At 38.4% G+C, this 23,047-nt stretch overlaps 1 protein-coding gene across 11 annotated transcripts in view; it reads left to right on the forward strand.

The window, feature by feature from the left end:
* Positions 1 to 23,047, forward strand: part of NR3C1 (nuclear receptor subfamily 3 group C member 1) — a 471,612-nt gene that overhangs the window by 418,855 nt on the left and 29,710 nt on the right. For 7 of the 11 annotated variants that reach the window (XM_030827143.1, XM_030827168.1, XM_030827138.1 and 4 more), the window contains exons 3-4: positions 16,807 to 16,976; positions 20,704 to 20,820. In XM_030827143.1, the coding sequence (XP_030683003.1) occupies positions 16,807 to 16,976; positions 20,704 to 20,820 (287 nt within the window). The remainder of the gene's footprint in view (positions 1 to 16,806; positions 16,977 to 20,703; positions 20,821 to 23,047) is intronic. The other 4 variants (XM_003266561.3, XM_030827155.1, XM_003266560.2 and 1 more) reach the window with 1 other exon arrangement.

The raw sequence follows: 23,047 nt of genomic DNA on the forward strand, positions 1-23,047 counted from the left end.
TATGGCTGTGTAGAATTCCATGGTGTATATGTACCACATTTTCTTTATGAAGTCTTCTGTTGATGGGCTTTTAGGTTGTTGATTCCATGCCTTTGCTATTGTGAGTAGTGCTGCAGTGAACATACACATGCATGCATCTTTATGGTAGAATCATTTATATTCCTCTGGGTATATACCCAGTGATGGGATTGCTGGGTTGAATGGTAGTTCTGTTTTAAGTTCTTTGAGAAATCATCAAACTGCTTTCCACAATGGCTGGATTAATTTACACTCCCACCAGGAGTGTATAAGCATTTCCCTTTCTCTGCAACCTCACCAGGATCTATTATTTTCTGACTTTTTAATAATAGCTGTTCTGACTGGTATGAAATGGTATCCCAGCACCATTTATTGAATAGGGAGTCCTTTCCCCATTACTTGCTTTTGTTGACTTTGTTGAAGATCGGATGGTTTTAAGTGTGTGGTCTTATTTCTGGGCTCTATTCTGTTGCATTGCTCTGTGTGTCTGTTTTGTACCAGTACCATGCTGTTTTGGTTACTTTAGCCTTGTAGTAGTTTGAAGTCAGGTAATATGGTGCCTCCAGCTTTGTTCTTGTGGCTTAGGATTGCTTTGGCTATTTGTGCCCTTTTTTGATTCTATATGAATTTTAAAATAGTTTTTTTCTAATTCTGTGAAGAATGTCATTGGTATTTTTAGAGCAATAGCATTGAACCCGCTAATTGCTTTGGGCAGTATGGCCATTTTAACAATATTGATTCTTTCTATCCCCTGCAATTCTTTGTTGTTGTATTTAACTATTTTTACTTGTGAAGTTTTTTCAGGGATGATTTTGTTGAAAGTAACAACTCTAAAAATAATGTTGGTAATTAAAATTTTAAGTAAAGACTTCTATTCTCAGAGATTCCATTTATCTTAGACTTTGGAGCTGTTAACAGCAGTGTCCAATCTACAGTGGTACTCAGCAGTTTCTGTTTCCTGCATGCAGAACTGCTTATATGAAAACACAGTTTTAAAAATGCTTTCTTATGGCTTACATTCACATTCTTATTATTTTTGATTCTTTTCAAAAAGGGATTCGGTTTGTTAAAATTAATTTTTACAATACTTTTATGAAGATACAAACTCTGACAGAGCTTTTAAAACAAGTTTGAGAGAATACAGTATTGATTTCACTTGTAAATCTAGAGATTATTTTAGAAAAAAAGGAAAAGATTATTTACTATTATTTTGATATAAATGTTTATCCATTTTAAAGCTTCCACATTGCACATCTCCCACTACAACAGTAGCTACCATTTATTCTTTCTCAAAAAAAGTGCTAAGTGTGCCCTTGAAATTTTTACATTTTGCAGAATATCCCTAAAATTTTAAAACAAAAATTACATCATCACTTGCTTTAAATGTTTCTTCTTTAACATACAGTTTCTAAAATGTTAGCAGATAGCATTTTAGAAGAAATACATTACTTTTCTAATGAATGTTCTAAAATGAACCACAGTAACCTATACATACTTAGACTGTGAAAAACAACCAAAACCAAAACTTGTTTTCTATTGTTAAATTTTCAAAAGCGAAACTGCACAATAGTTTACATGGCACATCACTCTGTTATTGTGAATTAATAAATGTATATGTAGACAAATATGTGTAAATCAGAGTACATATACATTATATGTAGTGCCACAATACATTTTTTAGTATGTTTTGACTGATATTTAATTATATAATTTGCCAAGAGGATCTCACCAGAATGTAGAAAAGTATTGAATTTTAGAACAATTCACGTATTTAAAAAAAAATGTCAGCCCTTTTATCTGTATCTGGAGAATGTAGGGTAAAGGAATAATAAATGAGTATTGGTATTAAAAAAAAAAGGTGTTAATTTCTTACCTATGATACCTGTTACTTTGGGTATCATTTAACCTTTATTTCTGTGAAATAGAGGAGTTCTAACATCCTCTAATTATTATAATATTGTTCCAATTTAATCTATCTTAATCTGTGATACAGTTTGAAAAACAAGCTTTTACTATTGGCATGTGCAAAAAAATAAAGCAGCAGTAGACTTGGAATCTTAAATGCAAATTTAGATTTTGCCTCTTAATAAATGTATAATATAGTGTCCTGGGACCAATTCTCTAACATTTCTGAATCCTAGTTACTGCATCTGTCAAATGGGATTAGAGATACCTACTTTCAGGATGTGATATGGTTTGGCTCTGTGTCCCCACCCAAATCTTATCTTGAATTCTAATCCCCATATATTGAGGGAGGGACCTGGTGTGAGGTGTTTGGATCATGGAGGTGATTTCCTCCATGCTGTTTCGTGATAGTGAGGGACATCGCAAAACATCTGATGGTTTAAATATGGCAGTTTCCCCTGTGCTTTCTCTCTCTCCTGCCACCATGTAAGACTTTCCTTGCTTCCTCTTTGCCTTCTGCCATGATTGTATGTTTCTTGAGGCCTCCCCAGCCATGCAGAACTATGAGTAAATTAAACCTCTCTTATAAATCACCCAGTCTCAGATATTCTTTATAGTAGTGTAAAAACTGACTAATACAGAGAATTGGTACTGGCAGGGTTGGGTACTGCTATAAAGATAACCTGAAAATGTGGAAGCGACTTTGGAACTGGGTAACAGGCAGTGGTTGGAACAGTTTGGAGGGCTCAGAAGAAAACTGGAAGATATAGGAAAGTTTGGAACTTCCTAGAGACTTGTTTTGAATACTTTTGACCAAAATGCTGATAGTGACGTGGACAATGAAGTCCAGGCTGAAATGGTCTCAGAGATGAGGAACTTACTGGGAACTGGAGCAAAGGTTATTTTTGCTATGCTTTAGCAAAAAGACTGGCAGCATTTTGCCCCTGCCCTAGAGAACTGATGAACTTTGAGATGATTTAGGGTATCGGGCAGAAGAAATTTCTAAGCAGCAAAGCATCCTAGTGGTGACTTGACTGATTCTAAAAGCGTTCAGTCATGTGCGTTCACAAAGATATGGTCTGAAATTGGAACTTAGGTTTAGAAGTGAAGCAGAACATAAAGGTTTGGAAAATTTGCAGCCTGACCATGTAGTAGAAAAGAAAACCCCATTTTCTGGGGAGGAATTCAAGCCAGCTGCAGAAATCTGAATAAGTAACAAGTAGTAATAAGTAACAAGTAATAAGTAACAAGGAGCCGAATGTTAATAACCAAGACAATGGAGAAAATGTCTCCAGGGCATGGCAGAGATCTTCGGGGCAGCCCCTCCCATCACAGCCCTTAGAACTAGGAGGGAAAAATGGTTTCCTGCTCAGGGCTATGCTGCTCTGTACAGCCTCACGACATGGTGCCCTGCATCCCTGCTGCTCCAGCTCCAGCTCCAGCTGTGGCTATAAGGGGCCAAGTTACAGCTCGCACCATTGCTTCAGACGGTGCAAGCCCCAAGCTTTGGCAGCTTCCACGTGGCGTTGGGCCTGCAGGTGCGCAGAAGGCAAGAGTTGAGGTTTGGGAACCTGTGCCTATATTTCAGAGGATATATAGAAACGCCTGCATGTCCAGGCAGAAGTCTGCCACAGAGGCAGAGCCTTCATGGAGAACCTCTGCTAGGGCAGTGCAGAAGGGAAATACGGGGTTGGATCCCTCATACAGAGTCCCCACTGGGGCACTACCTAGTGGAGCTGTGAGAAGAGGGCCACTGTCGTCCAGGCCCCAGAAAGGTAGATTCACTGACAGTTTGTAATATGAGCCTGGAAAAGCCACAGAATGCCAGCCTATGAAAGCCACAGGGGTACCCTGCTGAGCCACAGGGGCAGAGCTACCCAAGGGTATGGAAGCCCACCCCTTACTTCAGTGTGTCCTGAATGTGAGACATGGAGTCAAAGGAGATTTTGGAGCTTTTAGATTTAAGGGCTTCCCAGCTGGGTTTCAGATTTCATGGGGCCTGTGGCCCTTGGTTTGGCCAATTTCTCCCATTTGGAACAGGAACATTTACCCAATGCCTGTTCCCTCATTGTATCTTGGAAGTAACTAACTTGCTTTTGATTTTATAGGCTCATATGTGGAAAGGCCTTGCCACATCTCAGATGAGACTTTGGTCTTGGACTTTTGAGTTAATGCTGTAATAAGACTTTGGGGGACTATTGTGAAGGCATAATTGGTTTTAAAATGTAAAAAGACATGGGATTTGAGAGGGGTCAAGTGCAAAATGATATGGTTTGGCTCTGTGTCCCCACCCAAATCTAATCGTGAATTGTAACCCCCATGTTTTGGGGGAGGGACCTGGCGGGAGGCAGTTGGATCATGGGGGGAGTTTTTTCCATGCTGTTCTTGTGATAGGGTAGTTCTCAGGAGAGCTGATGGTTTAAATGTGGCAGTTTCCCCTGTGCTCTTTCTCTCTCCTGCCACCATGTAAGACATGTCTGGCTTCCCCTGCCCCTTCCACCATGATCATAAGTTTCCTGAGGCCTCCCCAGCCATGCAGAACTGTGAGTTTAATGACCAGCATGACATTATCTTAATAATTTGGAATGCCAATATGTTCATTTAAGACTTAATACAGTAACTCTCTAAAGGAAAAAATGGAAGTGACTGAATGCTTTTGTATCTCTTAATTATAATTTGTGTTCCATTGTGATATGAAGGATAGAAGGGGCAGGATAGGTGGAAAACAGAAGTTAACTTTGATGTTTAACCTTACCTTAAGACTGTCTGTTAAGTGACTCACATAATCTTAAAAAATTCCGTCAAGCTTAATGGGTGTTACTCTGCAGGCCCTTGCCAGGCAACAGTCACAAGGTTATGAGGTGCATAGAATTTGGAATTAGGCAGAGCTGAATTCAGATCCAGGTGTTGCCTTATAATGTGACTTTGGGCAAATAAAAGGCCCAATTTTTGTATTCTTATCTGTAAAATGGACTCAGTAAAAATTATTTGAGATAATTTATGTACTGTACCTAGTCATGCAGCTTGACACACAGAATTACAAGTCAGTAGTTTCCAGTATGATTATTATTGCAAAAGAGATATTTTGTTTCACCTACTGAAAACTTTTTTCAGTCTTAAATTTTTTATCTAACTGGCTGTATTGCAGATGTCTGCTACATAACTTTTATATAATTTTAAAAACTCTTTCCTCCTTGATCTTCTAGGGGTAAGCTTACCAATGTTTTCATTATTTACTAAATATAGCAGCCCCCACCCCTTATTCATGGAGGATAGGTTCCAAAACCCCTAGTGTATGCTTGAAACCACAGAGCACAGATAATCCCAAATCCTATATGTATATTGTTTTTCCTATACATACATACCTATGGTTAAAGGTTAATTTATTAATTAGGAAGAGTAAAAGAGTAATAGTAACTAATAATAAAATAAAACAATTGTAGCAATATGCCAGCATCACTACTCTTGTGCTTTAGGGCTATTATTAAGTAAAATAAGGGTTACTTGAACACAAGCACTGTGATACTGTGGCAGTCCAACTGATAACAGAGATAGTGATGCGGTTTGGCTGTGTTCTCACCAAAATCTCAGGGTGAATTGTATCTCCCAGAATTCCTATGTGTTGTGGGAGGGACCCAGGGGGAGGTAATTGAATCACAGGGTCTGGTCTTTCCCTTGCTATTCTCGTGATAGTTAATAAGTCTCACATGATCTGATGGGTTTATCAGGGGTTTCCCCTTTTGCCTCTTCCTCATTTTTCTCTTGCCACCACCATGTAAGAAGTACCTTTTGCCTCCTGCCATGATTCTGAGGCGTCCTCGGCCATGTAGAACTGTAAGTCCAATTAAACCTCTTTTTGTTCCCAGTTTTGGGTATGTCTTTATCACAAGCATGAAAATGGACTAATACAGTAAGTTGGTACCAGTAGAGTGGGTGTTGCTGAAAAGATACGCAAAAATGTGGAAGCGACTTTGGAACTTTGGAGGACTCAGAAGAAGATGGGAAGATGTGGGAAAGTTAGGAACCTCCTAGAAACAAGTTGAATGGCTTTGACCAACATGCTGATAGTGATATGAACAATAAGGTCCAGGCTGAGGTGGTCTCAGATGGATATTAGGAACTTTTTGGGAACTGGAGCAAAGGTTACTATTGTTATGTTTTAGCAAAAAGACTGGCGGCATTTTGCCTCTGCCTTAGAGATTTGTGGAACTTTGAACTTGAGAGAGATGACTTAGGGTATCTGGTGGAAGAAATTTCTAAGCAGCAAAGCACTCAAAAGGTGACTTCGGTGCTGTTAAAATCATTCTGTTTTAAAAGGGAAACAGCATAAAACTTCAGAAGATTTGCAGCCTGACAATGCAGTTGAAAAGAGAAACCCATTTTTTGAGAAGACATTAAAGCTGGCTGCAGATATTTGCATAAGTAGCAAGTAGCCTAATGTTAATCTCCAAGACCATGGGGAAAATGTCTCCATGGCCATGTCAGAGACCTTCACAGCAGCCCTTCCCATCACAGGCCCAGAGGCCCAGGAGGAAAAAGTGGTTTCGTGGGCCAGGCCCAGGGTCCTCATGCTGTATGTAGGCTAGGGACTTCGTGCTCTGTGTCCCAGCTGCTCCAGCTGTGGCTGAAAGGAGCCAATGTAGAGCTCAGGCTGTGACTTCAGAGGGTGGAGGCCCCAAGCCTTGGCAGCTTCCACATGATGTTGAGCCTGTGGGTGCACAGAAGTCAAGAATTGAGGTTTGGAAACCTCTGCCTAGATTTTAGAAGATGTATGGAAACACCTAGATGCCCTGGCAGAAGTATTACTGCAGGGCAGGGCTGTCATGGAGAACCTCTGCTAGGGCAGTGCAGAAGGGAAATGTGGGATTGGAGCCCTCACACAGAATCCCTACTGGGGCACTGCCCAGTGGAGCTGTGGGAAGAGAGCCGTCATCTTCCAGACCCCAGAATGGTAGATCCACCGATAGGTTACACCATGTACCTGGAAAAGCCACAGACACTCAATGCCAGCCTGTGAAAGCAGCCGGGAGGTAGGCTGTACCCTGCAAAGTCACAGTGGCAGAGCTGCCCAAGACCATGGGAATCCATCTTTTGCAGCAGCATGACCTGGATGTGAGACCTGGAGTCAAAGGAGATCATTTTGGGGCTTTAAAATTTGACTAACTCACTGGATTTCAGACTTGCATGGGCCCTGTAACCCCTTTGTTTTGGCCAATTTCTCCCATTTGGAATAGCTGTATTTAACCTGTGACACCCCCCTACCCCCTGCCCCCCCATCCCTCCAGCCCTTGTATCTGGAAGTAACTAGCTTGCTTTTGATTTTATAGGCTCATAGGCAGAAGGGACTTACTAGCCTTGTCTCAGATGAGACTTTAGACTGTGGACTTTTGGGTTAATACTGAAATAAGCTAAGACTTTGGGGGACTGTTGGGAAGGCATGATTGGTTTTGAAATGTGAGCACATGAGATTTGGAGGGGCCAGAGGCGGAAGGATACGGTTTGGCTGTGTCCCCACCCTAATCTCATCTTGAATTGTATGTCCCAGAATTCCCATGTGTTGTGGGAGGGACCTGGGGGTGGGGGTGCAGTAATTGAATCATGGGGGCTGGTCTTTCCTGTGCTATTCTCATGATAGTGAATAAGACTGACAAGATCTCATGGGTTTATCAGGGGTTTCCACTTTTGCCTCTTCCTCATTTTTCTCTTGCCACCACCATGTAAGAAGTACCTTTCACCTCCCGCCATGATTCTGAGGCTTCCCCAGCCATGTGGAACTGTAAGTCCAATTAAACCTCTTTTTCTTCCCAGTTTTAGGTATGTCTTTATCAGCAGCGTGAAAACAACTAATACAGATGGCTAGTAAGGGACTAACCGGCAGGGAGTGTCTCCAATGTGGATATGCTGGACAAAGGGATGATTCATGTTCCAGGGCATAAGATTTCATTACTCAGAATTGCACAGAATTTAAAACTTATTAATTGTTTATTTCTGGAATTTTCCATTTAATGTTTTCAAACTGTGGTTGACTGCAGGTACCTGAAACTGTCAAAAGTGAAACCACAGATAAGTGGGGAGTCCTGTACCTAAGATTATTCCTTTAAATTGTTTCAGTGGATATGTAGGGACCTGAGTGTGAAGTGAGAGCAGCAGCATCAAAACCTGAGGGAAATTCAGATAGCAAAAGAAACTTGTCTAGTATACTGGCATGACAGAGAAACCAAGAAGTTCTCATGTTAATGTGAGAATCTAAGAATTAAAGAATTAAGCCTTTGCCTTTGAGGGAAGGAAAGGGTAATGTGGCTATAAATCAGGTTGAGATTGGTTGTGAGGGTTCCTTTTCCTTCCTTTATATTGATATGAATATAGACACAACTGTTCTGCATTTCCATTTGTTTTTATAAATGTCTTTTTAGGATTTAGGAACTGCTAATTATGCAATATGAGATACACATTAGTTTGAGGAACATTTGAAAATTTGGTCAAATGACACAGATTGTCACACAATTTTAAGACAAATGTTTTTACCTATTTGACCTAGTCTGGCAATCCCTATTTGGGCAAAAATCTTCCTTTGCAGGTCATGATTGGAAGCAGGCACAGAAAACAGAAAAAAATTGCCACCTTTTTTGCATTATGTCACGAAGACATCAAACTTCAGCCTACAAAGTAGAAAGCGTTATTTCTCAAGTTGAAGGCCTGGATATACCTCAGCTTCTCAGTTCTGACACTTTATCATAGTGGAGAAGGAAGAAGATTGCTTAAGAACACTGATGTTGGTGTCAGAAAGACCTGGGTTTGAACCCTGACTTTACTAGTTACTTAGATCACTTTAGGCAACTCAACTTTTCTAAATCTTGTTTCTTCATCGGTAAATGCTGAAAATAGTACCCACCTCATAGGTCTGTGGAGAGGATTAAATGGGATAATCTATACAAAGAAAGAGCTTGCATAATAGTGCCAAGTAATGGTGAGGTTATACCTGTATTCTGATTATAATCTCATAAATATTTACCATGTTAGCTGTCTCAGAGTTCTTTTGCAAAACAGATTAAGATAGAAAGTATAAATAAGCAAAATAAGTGAACATATACTGAAGTTTGTATAAGATGCTGGCGATATGGGGAGACCCAAGACATGGGCCCTACCTAAAAGAAATTATTGATAGAAACAGGATACATATACATCAAAAGGTAACATAGCATCATCTGTGCAAAGTGCTATATGGCAGTGTTTTAGGAAGTCTAGAAGCTGTCATGGATCAGGAATACCATGGTGGACACTTCAGGCAGGGAAAACAGATCTTAGCAAAAGCTACTCCTATCATAGGTACTTGATAAATATTTGTAGAATCCAGGATCCCTGTAGTGATAAAGAAACTACATGGATTATGTAGGGGAGTGATAAGACATATGACTGGAAAAATTAAAAAAACCAAATTATGGACCATATTGAGCTTGTACTATAAACAGTGGAGGAGCCCTTCAGATTTTTAATCATGTTGAGAAAAAGAGTTTTAGCAGTGTGTGGGGGATAGAATGGAAAGAGAAGCCAGTGCCAGAAGGACTACTTAGTGTCAACCATTGCAGTGGTTAAAGCAAGAGGTGAGAGAAGGCATGCATTAGAATGGCGGTGGTCAGAGTGGATGGGAAGGAAAAGGTCCTGACACAGTGTTACAGGGAGTAATAAATAGGATGTGGAAGATGGGTTAGAATTGGCAAAATCTCTGCATGTAAGTCTGGGTTACTAAACATAGTGAGAGAAATTCAAATATCTCTTTAAGAATCGAATAAAATATTTAGAAATAAGTTACTGTTGTACTTGAGGTGAACACAAATGGCATTTCAAAGATGCTCAAGATACCTTGTTGGAAAAAGGCGGTAACTACACTATTGTCTCCAACATGTTCGTGCCTTCTTTGAAGACATCATGTTCATAATTCTGAATTATGACCCGTCTATTATCCTTGTATGCTCTTACGTGTGAGGAACCATAAGGTGGGAACAAAATCCGGTCTTCATTCTAGAAATAACTATGTGATGAAAAAGTGTTTAGTCTTTCTTCTTACCATACTTGTTCTTGGTATTCTGTTTACCATTCAATGTACTATTATTGCTTCTGCTTAAAACTCGCATCCCCTAATGCAAGCCTGAGCAAACAGAACTGAGAACACACAGCCTAAGGGAGTGCCTGGGGTCTCAAGACTTACTCTGTTTTTCTCCATCTTTGACACTTGGTTTGAAGAGCCAAAAAGGATACAGCTGTTAGGAAATAAGTTACCCAAACACAGTGACCAAACTGGATTAATTCTTCCGATGAGAAAGAAATACATTATTTCTGTGAAACAGATTAGACTTTAAGTAGCATAGATAACATGATTATATTCTCTCTACAAATAAATACACAGGACCTAAGAAACCCTTTACAGATCTAAGTGTTTTCCTCTCCACTTTTCCATCCCCAAACCCATCTTGCAAGATATGGTCAGCTTATTTGGAGTTAATGAAATCAAGACCTTCGTTTTACAGACAGGGAAACCAAGCCCAGAGACACAGAGTAGTAGGCCACTGGTGTCTTAGAGGTCTGAAAAATCCTTTACTGAACATTCTCTTGATCTATTAATGTATAGGTTTTGTTGCTGTAACCCTCTCCCCAAGAGGAGTGAATATAAATGATGCAGAGTTTGGATGAACTATCGTAATAAGAACCTAAAGTTGAAACCAATACAAACCTCTCTCAATAAATGCAAAGCAAAGAGAATAATCAGTCTTTCTTTGGCTTGTTAAATAAGATAAAATGTGTCCTGCTAAAACCATTTAACAGAAATATTGTGAAAGGTTTCCCCTAAAGCATTTTTCTATTTGATTTGAAAACTATTCCATAGCTTATTATCAAACAAATCAGTAATCCTTTAGCTAATGCAGAGATAAATGGGCAGTCAGAAAATATAATCACCTGGTGTGTGCAGCTGAGTATTTACATTTTTCCTAATGAACAAAGATAAGAAAAGTGCAGGTGACTTTAATGTGTAAAAACTACCTTTTAGTGCTAGCGCTAGAGGGAAAAAGAAATTACTGGCTCAAGCCAATCCTGTACTTGATAACAAAGCCATATAGTCCGTGGCTTGGCTTCAGTTCTGTTTTGAATCTCTTTTTGGACTTGTATTGAATGGACAGTTTAGGGCTGCTTCAGTAGTGCAGTTGTTGCATTTTTAAGCATAGTTTAGGTTTTAAAATATTTCTGGTCCTTTTTTTTTTTCTTTTCCACTTTATGTTGCTTAAAGCTTTATGGCCAGGTATTCTCATCCTCAGCATTATTGACATTTGAAGCTGGATACTTCTTTGTGGTGGGGGCTGTCCTGTGCCTTGTAGGCTGGTTAGCAGCATCCCTCACCTCTTCTCACTTAGATGCCAATAGCATTTCCCCAACCGTGATAACCAAAAGTGTTTTCAGACACTGCCAAATGTCTCCTAGAGAGCAAAATTGCTCTCTGTTGAGAACTACTGTGTTATGGTATTTGGACAAAAACTGACAAGCCGGTGGGAATATACCCATTCTATTGGTAGTTGTAAAAAATCCAGTTATAGCAGCTGTATTTCTGGAATTTTTTTCCATATTAACACTTGCTTTCTGGGGTGATAATATCTTTTTTTTTTCTCCCAAATAGATTTCTTGCATTACACTGAAAAATTGCTGATTAATTCACTTAAATTGAAAACTAAGCCAATCATGTCATTTGGGTAGTAGTTTACCAACTCTGCCCCTTTCTCTGTCAGGAAAGCCTCTAATTTAGTAAGCAATACTGTATCCTTTTGTCAGGTACATTACCACTCCTATTAGCAATAGGGCAATCGAGATTGAGAAAGATTAAAAGGTCACCAAGCTATTACATTGTAGAGTTAGGTTATGAATTGTAGCCTATCTGGTTTAGAATCTTTACCTTACTAGTCTCCATAACAGCAATTCTTCCAGTGTGGTCCATGGGGCCCTGGGAGTCTCCCCTTAAAGGGCAGACTATTTTCACAGTAACACATACTTTATTTGCCATTTCATTATGTCAACATTTGCAATAATGGCACAAAAGCAAAGATGAGTAAAACTGTTGGCATCTTAGTATACAGTAGTTACTGTATTCACTGCCATGCACTTAAAATCTTTGAAGAAGCAAAAAAATTATTAATTACATTAAATTTCAACCCTAAAATACATGTGGTCTTTCTCATGTCAGTGTGACAAAATGAGAAGGTGCATAATCCACTTATATCACATATAGCATTTGATAGTTGTCTCAAAGAAAAGTGTGTATAAGATTAAACTGTGAGTTAACCTACTTTTTTTTCATGGAATACCATGAGAGAGAAAAACTCTGGTTTTCAGCCTTGGGTATTTGGCGATGTTTTCCCAAAAATGACTGAAGTAAACTTAGCACTTTAAGGAAAACAACTTAAAGTATTTGTTGCCAATTGATAAAATATAGGTTTCAAGCAAAAATCAGAATTTTTGAAGACTTATATCTGCCACTGTGAACTTGACAAATGTGACCCTTTCATATTATATAATGAACTATGTCAACATTTGAAAGATCTGCATAACTCAGTGAACCAGTATTTTCCAGATGACTAATGCATGATAATACAAAATCATGCATGGGTAAAAGATACATTCAAAGTGCAAGATAGACTGACAGATTTCAATGTAACAATCAAAAGTTTATTGATAACAGTTTTGGATTCCACATTGCAATACTAAAACCTTTAAAAAACTAAATTGTCAAATTTTGGTGTAGTATCAGAAAAGGAAATCTATAATTACCTGAACTTAAGTTTCTGGAGGACCATTAACCTTCTACAGGCTCACAGGGAAGACTGTAGCACTTCTCTTTCCCTAAGATCCTCCAGGAAGGAAGAAGATAATCCTTGGGGGTAGGGTAGAGACCTATTGTGTGATGATCACCAAGTATGTAACAATGCTTTATATAACTCTAATATACATAATCCACACAAACCCCCTAAAATGGCACTAATAAGGGAATAGACTCAAAGAAGTTAAGTCAGCTAGCCACTGTCACAGCTATTAGAGCACTGGAACTAGGATTTGAACCCAGATTTGTCTGTATGTAAAGCTGATTCTCTTCGTAATAGTACCGAGACACAAGAGGCGGCTACAAAATACTCTCGTACTCCATCCTAGACCAGAGTTTCAAGGTTCGTTATCATTTGTAGCATGATACTGGATCCTCACAGTGCTTGCCTTTCATTCAGGTGCCAGGAAACATCTGCCTGAATGAATGGGTGTAATTTACCTGCACATTTTACATGCTTCTCAAGGTGTGTGATTAACTCATAATCCATCCGTGACTTTTTCACCCATAATCCTCATTGTAGCAATTGCTTTGCTTGCAACAAAATTAAGTAGACATATCTAGCTTTATGCATGGTTTTCTCTCTCTGAACTCTTAACATAAACTCAGCCTCAGGAATTACTCGGTTTCTACTACATTTGCCATTCTGATTGGGAACCACCAGCATTCAGGTACTCACCTGGAACAAGGCATTTTGTTCCAAGGGTTCCTCACTTAAAAGCAAGCACCCTAGCAATAGTTCATAATGGAACTTCTTAACATTCTCAGAATGTTTGGCACAGCTGTGAACACACATTGAGCAATCAATAACTATTACAGATAATGATGCCCTTAAGACCAGGATATTTTAGCTTTCCCATTCAAAGGGGGTGAAATATGCACTCTTACTATGGTATGCTTTTGGTTCCTTCTGCCATGTGTCCTTAATAAAAGATGTCAATTCCATATGGCTTTCTCTTGAGTTCTAACCATTTCGTTGTACCCTAGCCCTTTTAACAATATCAAACTTGCAACTGAATACCATTTAGCATTCATCCATTTTTTCCAGTGGTGTTCATTATAGGCTATCTTAGTCCTATTTGTATGACAAAAATTGATTTTTTTCACCGATGTCTATGGTACATCTGGCAGCTTTCCATGTACTCAGTTCTTATCTGATGTAGCCCAGAACGACTGCCTGAAGGGATGCCAAAAGCCTGATTAAGGTTCCAGATTTTCAGCTACTGTACTCTCAATCCATTTGTTCATTTTTACTTTCCCTTGTCATCTGTAGCTTACAGTTGAGTGGCCTAAACATGTTTTGCATACATTGTAATATCTAAGAATTTGGGAATACGGTCCTAGGATTTAGACTTAATACTACCTTCCATTTATATAATACTTACTCATAAAATCTTCAGTGTTCCTGAAAAAGAAAAAGGAACATGTATTGAGTGCCTGCTAGAAGCAGGAACTTGTAGTAGATTTTCTATGTGTTATCTTATTGTCACAACACACACACAGGTGATATCCTCCCCAGTTTATGATGAGGAAACTCAGGGGTCAAAGTAGTAGACACCTACCCAAGGTAACAGAAGCTGTGAAGTGGTACAGCTGGGATCTAAAACATGTCAGCTTCACCATAGATAGGCTCCCTGATCAACCACCTGCCACGGCCTGTATGACCGCATCCAGGGGTGATGATGTGGACAGGGTTATTGGGAGCTAAAACTACGAAGTACTACAAACTATTATTTAAAATATAAATACATACTATATATGCATATGTGTGTATATATAATTAGTTGGGGAAACATTACAGAATACTGTCCTAACCTTTAAACAATGCACTCATTTTCTGTAAACTAATATACAAACAACTGTTTGGTCCCTAAAAATAGATGTCAGGTGACAGAGACTGGCTAAGCAAGAATAGGAGTATCTTCAGAATAGAAGCCAGAGAAGTTTTTGCTTCCCCAACACGTTGTTGCACCATTCACTGTTCCAGGACCTTCCTACTTCTCTGGAAAACTCTGGCCCAAAGCAGCTCCTCTACATTAGTCACAAGTTTCCATTAATCGGGGTGGCCTGTGCCGGACCTACAGCAAAGTCATTTCAGGTTATTCTTCTGTTACAGGCTTTCAACATGTAGTCAGTCCACTCGCCCAAATCTAGCAGGGAATCAATGCCTTGTAATACGGAAGCATCTACAAATTCTTCTTAACAGTGTTCAGAGAACAATGTAAAACCCTGGGGCCTTTTCCCAGAATTAGGGTGGTGGGAATGCTGTCCTATTGACTAAGCCTGTTAGGTAAGCAGACAGTTGGCAAGATCCAGGAAGCTTCATTTGAAGATAGAATTTAGGGGGATCGTTTGGATTTACTGGCTTAATTACTTAAGGTAACATTTATAAAAGAAATTGTCATTCCAGTATTATTACCTTTTAACTTTTATTCCTAAAGAGAACATTAGCAACAAACTACATTACTTGATAAATGTAATTTCTAACCAGATTGATAACTGGAAAAAAATTTTAAGTTACTTTGCTCTGTGAATTAGTTTAAACATATTTGTCATTGAGATTTACTACTGTTATTGGCTGAAATAAATAAAAGCAAGAGATAATAAAGAATAACAAAGAGACAACGAACACCCAATTTAAGTTTATTTCTAAGTGCCATCTTTTTTAGAGAAAAGGCAAATTAAGAAAAGTTTAGAGAGAGGTACTAGTATGTTTATGAACTTGTATAGATGATAAGCAAAATGGACTTTAATATGTAGAATTCCAGAAACAACAGGTTGCCAGCATCCATGTTTTTGAAGATTTGCTTAAGAACACAACCAAAAATGGAATGGGCAGTCTCTAATTATAAGCAGAAGGCTACAAAATCATTTTAGCTACATAATACAGTTTTGGTTCTAAAGTCAGCACGTAAGAGGAAAATTCCTTAGGAAGATACAACATTGAAAACCATTGTATCATGTAATATGAAATGCAATAATTAATTTTTCTCCAGTAATAAAAAGATCACTGTTTCATTGGTTTATAAAAGTACATCTTTATCATTAAATGTGGCAAAATGTTAAGAATTGGTGAATATTGGTAAAAAGTATATATCCATTGTACAATTCTTTCAAATTTTTTTTGAGATTGAAAATTTTTAAAACAACAAATTATCTTTTAAACACCTAGTAATCACTAGGCCTGCACTCTGTGGTGAGACAATGAAAAATGTTAGAGACCTAGTAAGAGAAGCAGATTCACATTTCTGTCTTCTTCTTCAAGCCAAATAGTCATAAGAGTGGAGTGGGCAGAATGGAACTCACTTTTGAAAGCCTAGTGCTTTGTCCAGTCTTACTGCAAGCCAGACAGGAAGGTTATAGAAAATGTTTCTGGATCAGTCTTCTCTGAGTCATATGAAATTGTGGTTTCAGCCAAGATGACATTAGGAATTGGAGACATGGGACAAAAACTTTAAGATTGTAAAAAAATTTTGACTCTAGTAGGAAACATGGGTAGAATTGTAACGACACTTGATTGAATTTTAAAAGATGCCTTTATAAGATCTTAAAATTAGGAAAAAAATTATGTCCTAAGCAATTAAAGGCATAGGAGGCATCTTTTTGGGATGATGGAAATATCCTCTCTCCTGATTGTGATAGTAGTTACATGAATATTCATTTAACAAAAACCATAAATTATAGACTTAGAAAACAGTAAATGTTACTGTATGTGACACCTTAATAAAGGTGATTATAAAAATAAACAAATCCTAAGCATCTGAAAAAAAAAAAAAAAAAAACGAAGTGAACCAGAACCACACTATTCTATTTTGGAGACACTTCAAAGAAATGGCCTCATTCTTAATTTTGTTTAAAGAAGAATATAACATGATTTGAATATATTTAGATAGGATATTTTAGTGCCTGCTAGCACTTGAAGCCAGAGTTCAGTGTGAGCATTCTATGAAATGAGAAGCTAAGAGAACTGTATTTTGATATTCCTTTGACAGTTAAATCATAACACTGTTCTTCCCCTTCTTTAGCCCCAGCATGAGACCAGATGTAAGCTCTCCTCCATCCAGCTCCTCAACAGCAACAACAGGACCACCTCCCAAACTCTGCCTGGTGTGTTCTGATGAAGCTTCAGGATGTCATTATGGAGTCTTAACTTGTGGAAGCTGTAAAGTTTTCTTCAAAAGAGCAGTGGAAGGTAGTGTGTGTTTTGAAGAGTTTATTTTTCCTCTACTTGGTTTTCATTTCTCAGGGTGGATTTTGAAATTTCCATTATATGCAAAGCCCATGAAGGCTAAGTATCAGTTAAGAGGGGAGAGGAGGGTGGCTCCTAGGTCCTCTAATGGGCAGGAAAGTACTTAAAACAACAACACAAAAAGATCTAGAATTAAATAGAAAAGTGTAAGTTGATGTCAGGGAGTTTGGTCAGGGAGCATAAGGTAACACTATAAGAAAGTGCTATCATATGAAACGATGGTGTTAAGTTTGGGCATAACATAATGTTCATTGTATTAGAAACATGGGCTTTAACTTCCATAAGCTAATAGGTTTCAAAGTCACCAACTATACTGGCCTGGCAAAAATGAGTCACAGTGAGAACTGTGACAGGAAGATATTCATTTCATTTCTTATTCATTTTTTTTTCTATTAAGCCAGGGCACTGTGCTAAGTGGTATAAATACCAATAAGACCTGATCCTTACCCTCTGGGAAGTCACACTCCACTGAAGTGAAAGATGAGTTAACAATGACAAGGTACAGAGATTATAATACAGAGGAGGGAGAGAGAAACTTGGCCTGAGGAGGTCAGGAAAGGTATTTTAGAGAAGGTGATTTCACTATATAAATGTTGTATTAACACAAATCTTACTTTGTTATGGATTCAGGCTGCTGACAGGGCAACAGCATTATCTCCCTAAAGAAGGAGAAATTCATTCCATAGCAAACTTATTAGAAGAGAGTCTAAAATTTCCTACTACTACCAGTGACTCCTCTTGGAAAAAAATAGTCATATAATTTAGTTATTTCTAAAGCAGTTTGAAAGCAGTGTGGCCTAAAGCTCTGATTATATTAATTTTTTAAAGAAACATAATTATTCACTGTATGAGGATTATTATTATTTGTCTCATGTTGTGTTTGCATATCCATGAGAGTTAGATGAGTCATTTTCTTTTGTTTTACTTTTTAATACATTAGCAAATTATAAAATTACTCGTATTACACCACAAAGATTACAAGGATGGCAGCTTTGGCCAGTGTAGTAGTCCCACCTATTGATTAGAGTCAAAAGTAAAGCCCAGCCCTGCTTTGTGCATTGCTCCTAATAAAGTGGATGTTATTTAACACATACGCAAAAGACAGAAGCGTCTTCGTGTCCTCACTTTACTCCTCACTTTCTTAACTGTTTAAGTATTTCCATGGTATAAATGCAGTGATAATAATAATATGGACAGTCCCTGACTTAACGATTTTTCAACTTTTATGATGGTGGGAAAGTGATACGCATTCAGTATGGCTCCTCGACTTACAATGGGGTTGCCTCCAGATAAACCCATTGTGAACTGAAAATATCTTACACTTAGCACTCCATTCTTAATACCTGCTAGAATTATAGATTATCCCTCAAAATTGGCATAGTATAATATGGTTATTAGCAAGTCGTTGCACTTTATTCAGAGCTTTACACTAGGCAGGGGTGGGCTTTACTTCTGACTCTAATCAATAGGTGGGACTACTACACTAGCCAAAGCTGGCATCCTTGTGGTCTCTGTGGAGTAACATGAGTAACGTTATAATTTACATCCCCCATAACAAATGATCCAAGAGAGTATGTGATCAATGCAGCAGAACTATTGTCTTTTATTAGCTGATTTCACATGTAACATGCCATCACTTCTGCCATATTTTATTGGCCACACAGACCAATCCTGGTAAAGGATGGAAAGGGACTGCATAAGACCATGCATTCAAGGAGGCAGAGATCACTGGGGGCCATCTTGGGAGGCTGGCTACCACACCTACCATAAATAGAAAACTAGAATTGCTTGCCAAAAATAGATTTTAACCACAAAAATAAATACCATGTAAACAAAACAATGTCACAAAATTTCAGCTGACTTGAAGACTCATCTTTCTATTAGTTAGAAAGGGAATTTACCAAGTAGTAGAAGACATAGGAACTCCAAAATAAGATATCTCATTGTCTTATCAGAAGGGTTGACAGGAAAATGGGCTGGGCACTGTGGCTCACACCTATTATCCCAGCAATTTGGGAGGCCAAGATGGGAGGATTGCTTGAGGCCTGGAGTTTGAGACCAGCCTGAGCAATATAACAAGACCCCGTCTCTACAGGAAAAAAAAAAAAAAATTATCCAGGCATCGTGCCTGTCGTCTCAGCTACTCAGGAAGCTAAAGCAGGAGATTCGGGCTGCAATGAGCTATGACACACCACTGTACTCCAGCCTAGGCGACATAGCAAGAACTTGTCTAAAAATAAATAAATAAATGAGTCAAGGAATGAATGAATGGATTGACAGGAAATGACTATTAGTTGTACGTGGCCATGTGTTATGAAATAGTGAATACTAGTTAAAACTCCTCATTTTATAGATAAGGAACAGATAGATAGACTTGTCCAACTTCATGCCAATAACCATAAAGGGTTATTTTTAACTTACGAAGGTACAGTGCCTCTGATCCTATAGCTCAGAGTCTTAGCTGTGCACAAGACATACCTGGGATAAAGAAATCAATATTGGCATAATGTGCACATCCTAACATTCCAGTTGGATATAAACAAAACTTTGGAATTTTTCATTTTTAGCAGTGGGTGATTTTTTTTCTTTTTTTCTTCCAGTAAGTGTAGGACAATGATTTAGAGATTCCTTATAGGGTATAACTTTTTTGTATTATAACCGCTTCAACAATGGATGTATCTGTTGATCGTACTTTTGATTTATAGGGGATAGAATTGGGTTAGTGCTTCCATTTTGTGTCCAAGTAAAGAAGCTAGGAAACTTAGAGTACAAAAAGGAATTTAAACAGCTGGTATAGATATTTGGCATTTTGAATTATAGTCCAGTGATCAATTTTGTGGCCTATTCTTTACAAAGAATTGAACCTGATACAGTTAACCGTCTACCCCAAACTATTATTTGTTTAAAACACAATCTATTGGCTGGGCGCAGTGGCTCATGCCTGTAATCCCAGCATATTGGGAGGCCGAGGCAGGTGGATCACGAAGTCCTGAGATCGAGACAATCCTGGCCAACATGGTGAAACCCTGTCTCTACTAAAAATACAAAAATTAGCCAGGCGTGGTGGCGCACACCTGTAATCTCAGCTACTCGGGAGTCTGAGGCAGGAGAATTGCTTGAACCTGGGAGGCAGAGGTTGCAGTGAGCTGAGATCATGCCACTACACTACTATGCTCCCAGCCTGGGCAACAGAGCGAGACTCCATCTCAAAAAAAATAAAAAATAAAAAAACACAATCTATCAAACTGTTTAAAACACAATTTATCAAAAAAGTAGTTACCCTTGGTGGGTACTGGCTGGAATTGGGCAGAAAGGGGGCCTGTTGGGGTACCATTCTGTTTCTTGATCTGAATGCTGATTACATAAAGGTTCTTGGTTTGTAAAAATTTATTAAGTGGTTCACTGATGATTTGTGTACTTTTTTTTATATGTAGATACTGCAGTAAGGTTTTTTATTGCACTGTTTTCAGTTTGTGGGACAGAAAAAGGGAGACTCTTTTTGTTGTTTTTGACCTCTCGACCTCATAATGGCAATGTAGGCAAGAACACTTCCCTAATCAATACCTGTGGGCCTTGGTTATATTCCACTGGAAACAAAAACAGACAGAGGCTCTCCATATAAAATATCTTTGAAGACCTGTGAAACTTTAATAGTGCCTTTTATTCCATATAGGACAGCACAATTACCTATGTGCTGGAAGGAATGATTGCATCATCGATAAAATTCGAAGAAAAAACTGCCCAGCATGCCGCTATCGAAAATGTCTTCAGGCTGGAATGAACCTGGAAGGTAATGTAAATATCTGAAAGCAATTGTTTGTCTCTATAGCTTATAAAAATTTATCATTTTACTTTTGAAGATACAAGTAAGCAGATGTAATAATGTAGTCAGTTCAGTATATATATGCTTGACTAGCATAATGTTACTGCCCAATAAAAATGGGAAATTTTTTTCATGAATATGTCATATTCTGTTTGTTTATCCACCAGTTCTTCTTACACACTGAATTCAGTACAGCCAGACTATATGCAAAGAAAGGAAATTATGTAATAATGAAACTTACACAACATGCAGCAACTTTATTACTATTACTCCTTTTTTCAGCGTCAAGACTATTCCCTAGGGTTGGAAATGTTTCTGTATCACACATATTTACATGTCCATTTTTCTGTTTGCCTTTTAAAAGCACACCTTTTACTTGGAGATCTGTGTTTTATTACAGATCTTCAAGGGAGGGTGGGGAAAAAAAAAAAAAAACCTCAAGGAAGAACTGGATGGGTTTTGTTTTGGTTTTCAAGTAAAGAAGAAACCTGGGCCGAGCGCAGTGGCTAATGCCTGTAATCCCAGCACTTTGGGAGACCGAGGCACACGGATCACGAGGTCAAGAGATCATCCTAGCTAACATGGTGAAATCCTGTCTCTACTAAAAATACAAAAATTAGCTGAGCATGGTGGTGTCACCTGTAGTCCCAGCTACTCGAGAGGCTGAGGCAGGAGAATTGCTTGAACCCAGGAGGCAGAGGTTGCAGTGAGCTGAGATCACACCACTGCACTCCAGCTTGGCAACAGAGCAAGACTCCGTCGTGGAAAAAAAAAGAAACCTGAAACTAGTTATAAGTTAGAGTTTCATATCCCTGTTTATATAACAAGTTGTATAATTAACACTGATCTCAGCATTAAAAAACTTTCCTCTGAAAAAAGTTTGGAATTCTGCTGTGGTTGAAATTGCAAGTTCTGTGAAGGTAGTGGTGATCTAATAACACATATGCTTAGTATTTATTGTGAAATTAGCACTTTTATTCAGCAAATATGCACCAACAAGGCAGTCACTAGATATAAAATGAATAAAATAGTGCCTGTATTCAAGTAGTTTATCTGCTAGTTAGGTTGCAGAGTCAGTCACAAAATAGCATGGCACACCATAGAGGGCATAGAGCCACAGGAAAAAGAGGAAGGTCACCTAATTCTGTCTTGGAAGTCAAGGAAGAAGTAACATTGAATTTTAAATCTATAAGCTGAGTAGGAATTAGATAGATTAAAAATAAGGGCAGAGACATGATCAGATTTGTATTTTACAAAGACTAATCTTACATGGAGAGACCAATTAAATGAATATGGCAGTCCTCCAGATAAGAGATGGCAGTACTGAGAGAGAATGGAAACCATGTGGTTCCTTTTATGACTATGATGATTATTATTATTTTAGAGACAGAGTCTAACTCTTGTCACCCAGGCTGGAGTGCAGTGGCATGAACATGGCTCACTGCGGCCTTGAACTCCTAGACTCAAGCCATCTTCCCACCCGATAGGGCTACAGATGTACACAACCATGCCCAGCTGATTTTTTTTTTATTTTTGTTTTAATTTTTTATAGAGACAAAGGGGTCTTGCTATGTTTCCCAGGCTGGTGTCTAACTCTTGGCCTTAAGTGATCCTCCCAATGTGGCCTCCCAAAGTGCTGGGATTACAGGTGTGAGCCACTGCAACTGACCTATGTGGTTCTTTTGATAGGAGAGACTAATTGTTGGTGCTATCTAGCACACACTGTGTGGGTACATCTTGTTAAATAGAAAATAGATTTATGGGTATGACTATGAAGAGTCTGATTCTGCACACCACACACACAACTCTATCTACGTTTGACCAGGCTATTTAAACTTAACTGCAGAGTGTCAGCATGTTAAACATTGATTTACATAAAATGATAGCTGCCCACTTTCTTGTAAATGTTATAAAAACTGCAGAGATTAACTAAAAAATGCACACAGAAGTTTGCTTTCAATTCCACAAGGGTAGTTTATTTTTGTTATAAAAACAGTATTCCCCACTTTCTTAGATACCAGATCTCTGCCCAGATTTTACCCAGTTTCATCTTGCTGCTCTCTAATCTATGTATGTAATATACTTTGACCATTTAAATATGTATTAAGACACTTGAGTTTTTAGTGCCCTTTGGTTTATTTTCTCCAGTCCCAATTATCTCTAATCTTCATTTTTTCATTTTAGCTATTTTATA

This window comes from Nomascus leucogenys, chromosome 2 (genome assembly GCF_006542625.1).
Source record: "Nomascus leucogenys isolate Asia chromosome 2, Asia_NLE_v1, whole genome shotgun sequence".
NCBI lineage: Eukaryota > Metazoa > Chordata > Mammalia > Primates > Hylobatidae > Nomascus > Nomascus leucogenys.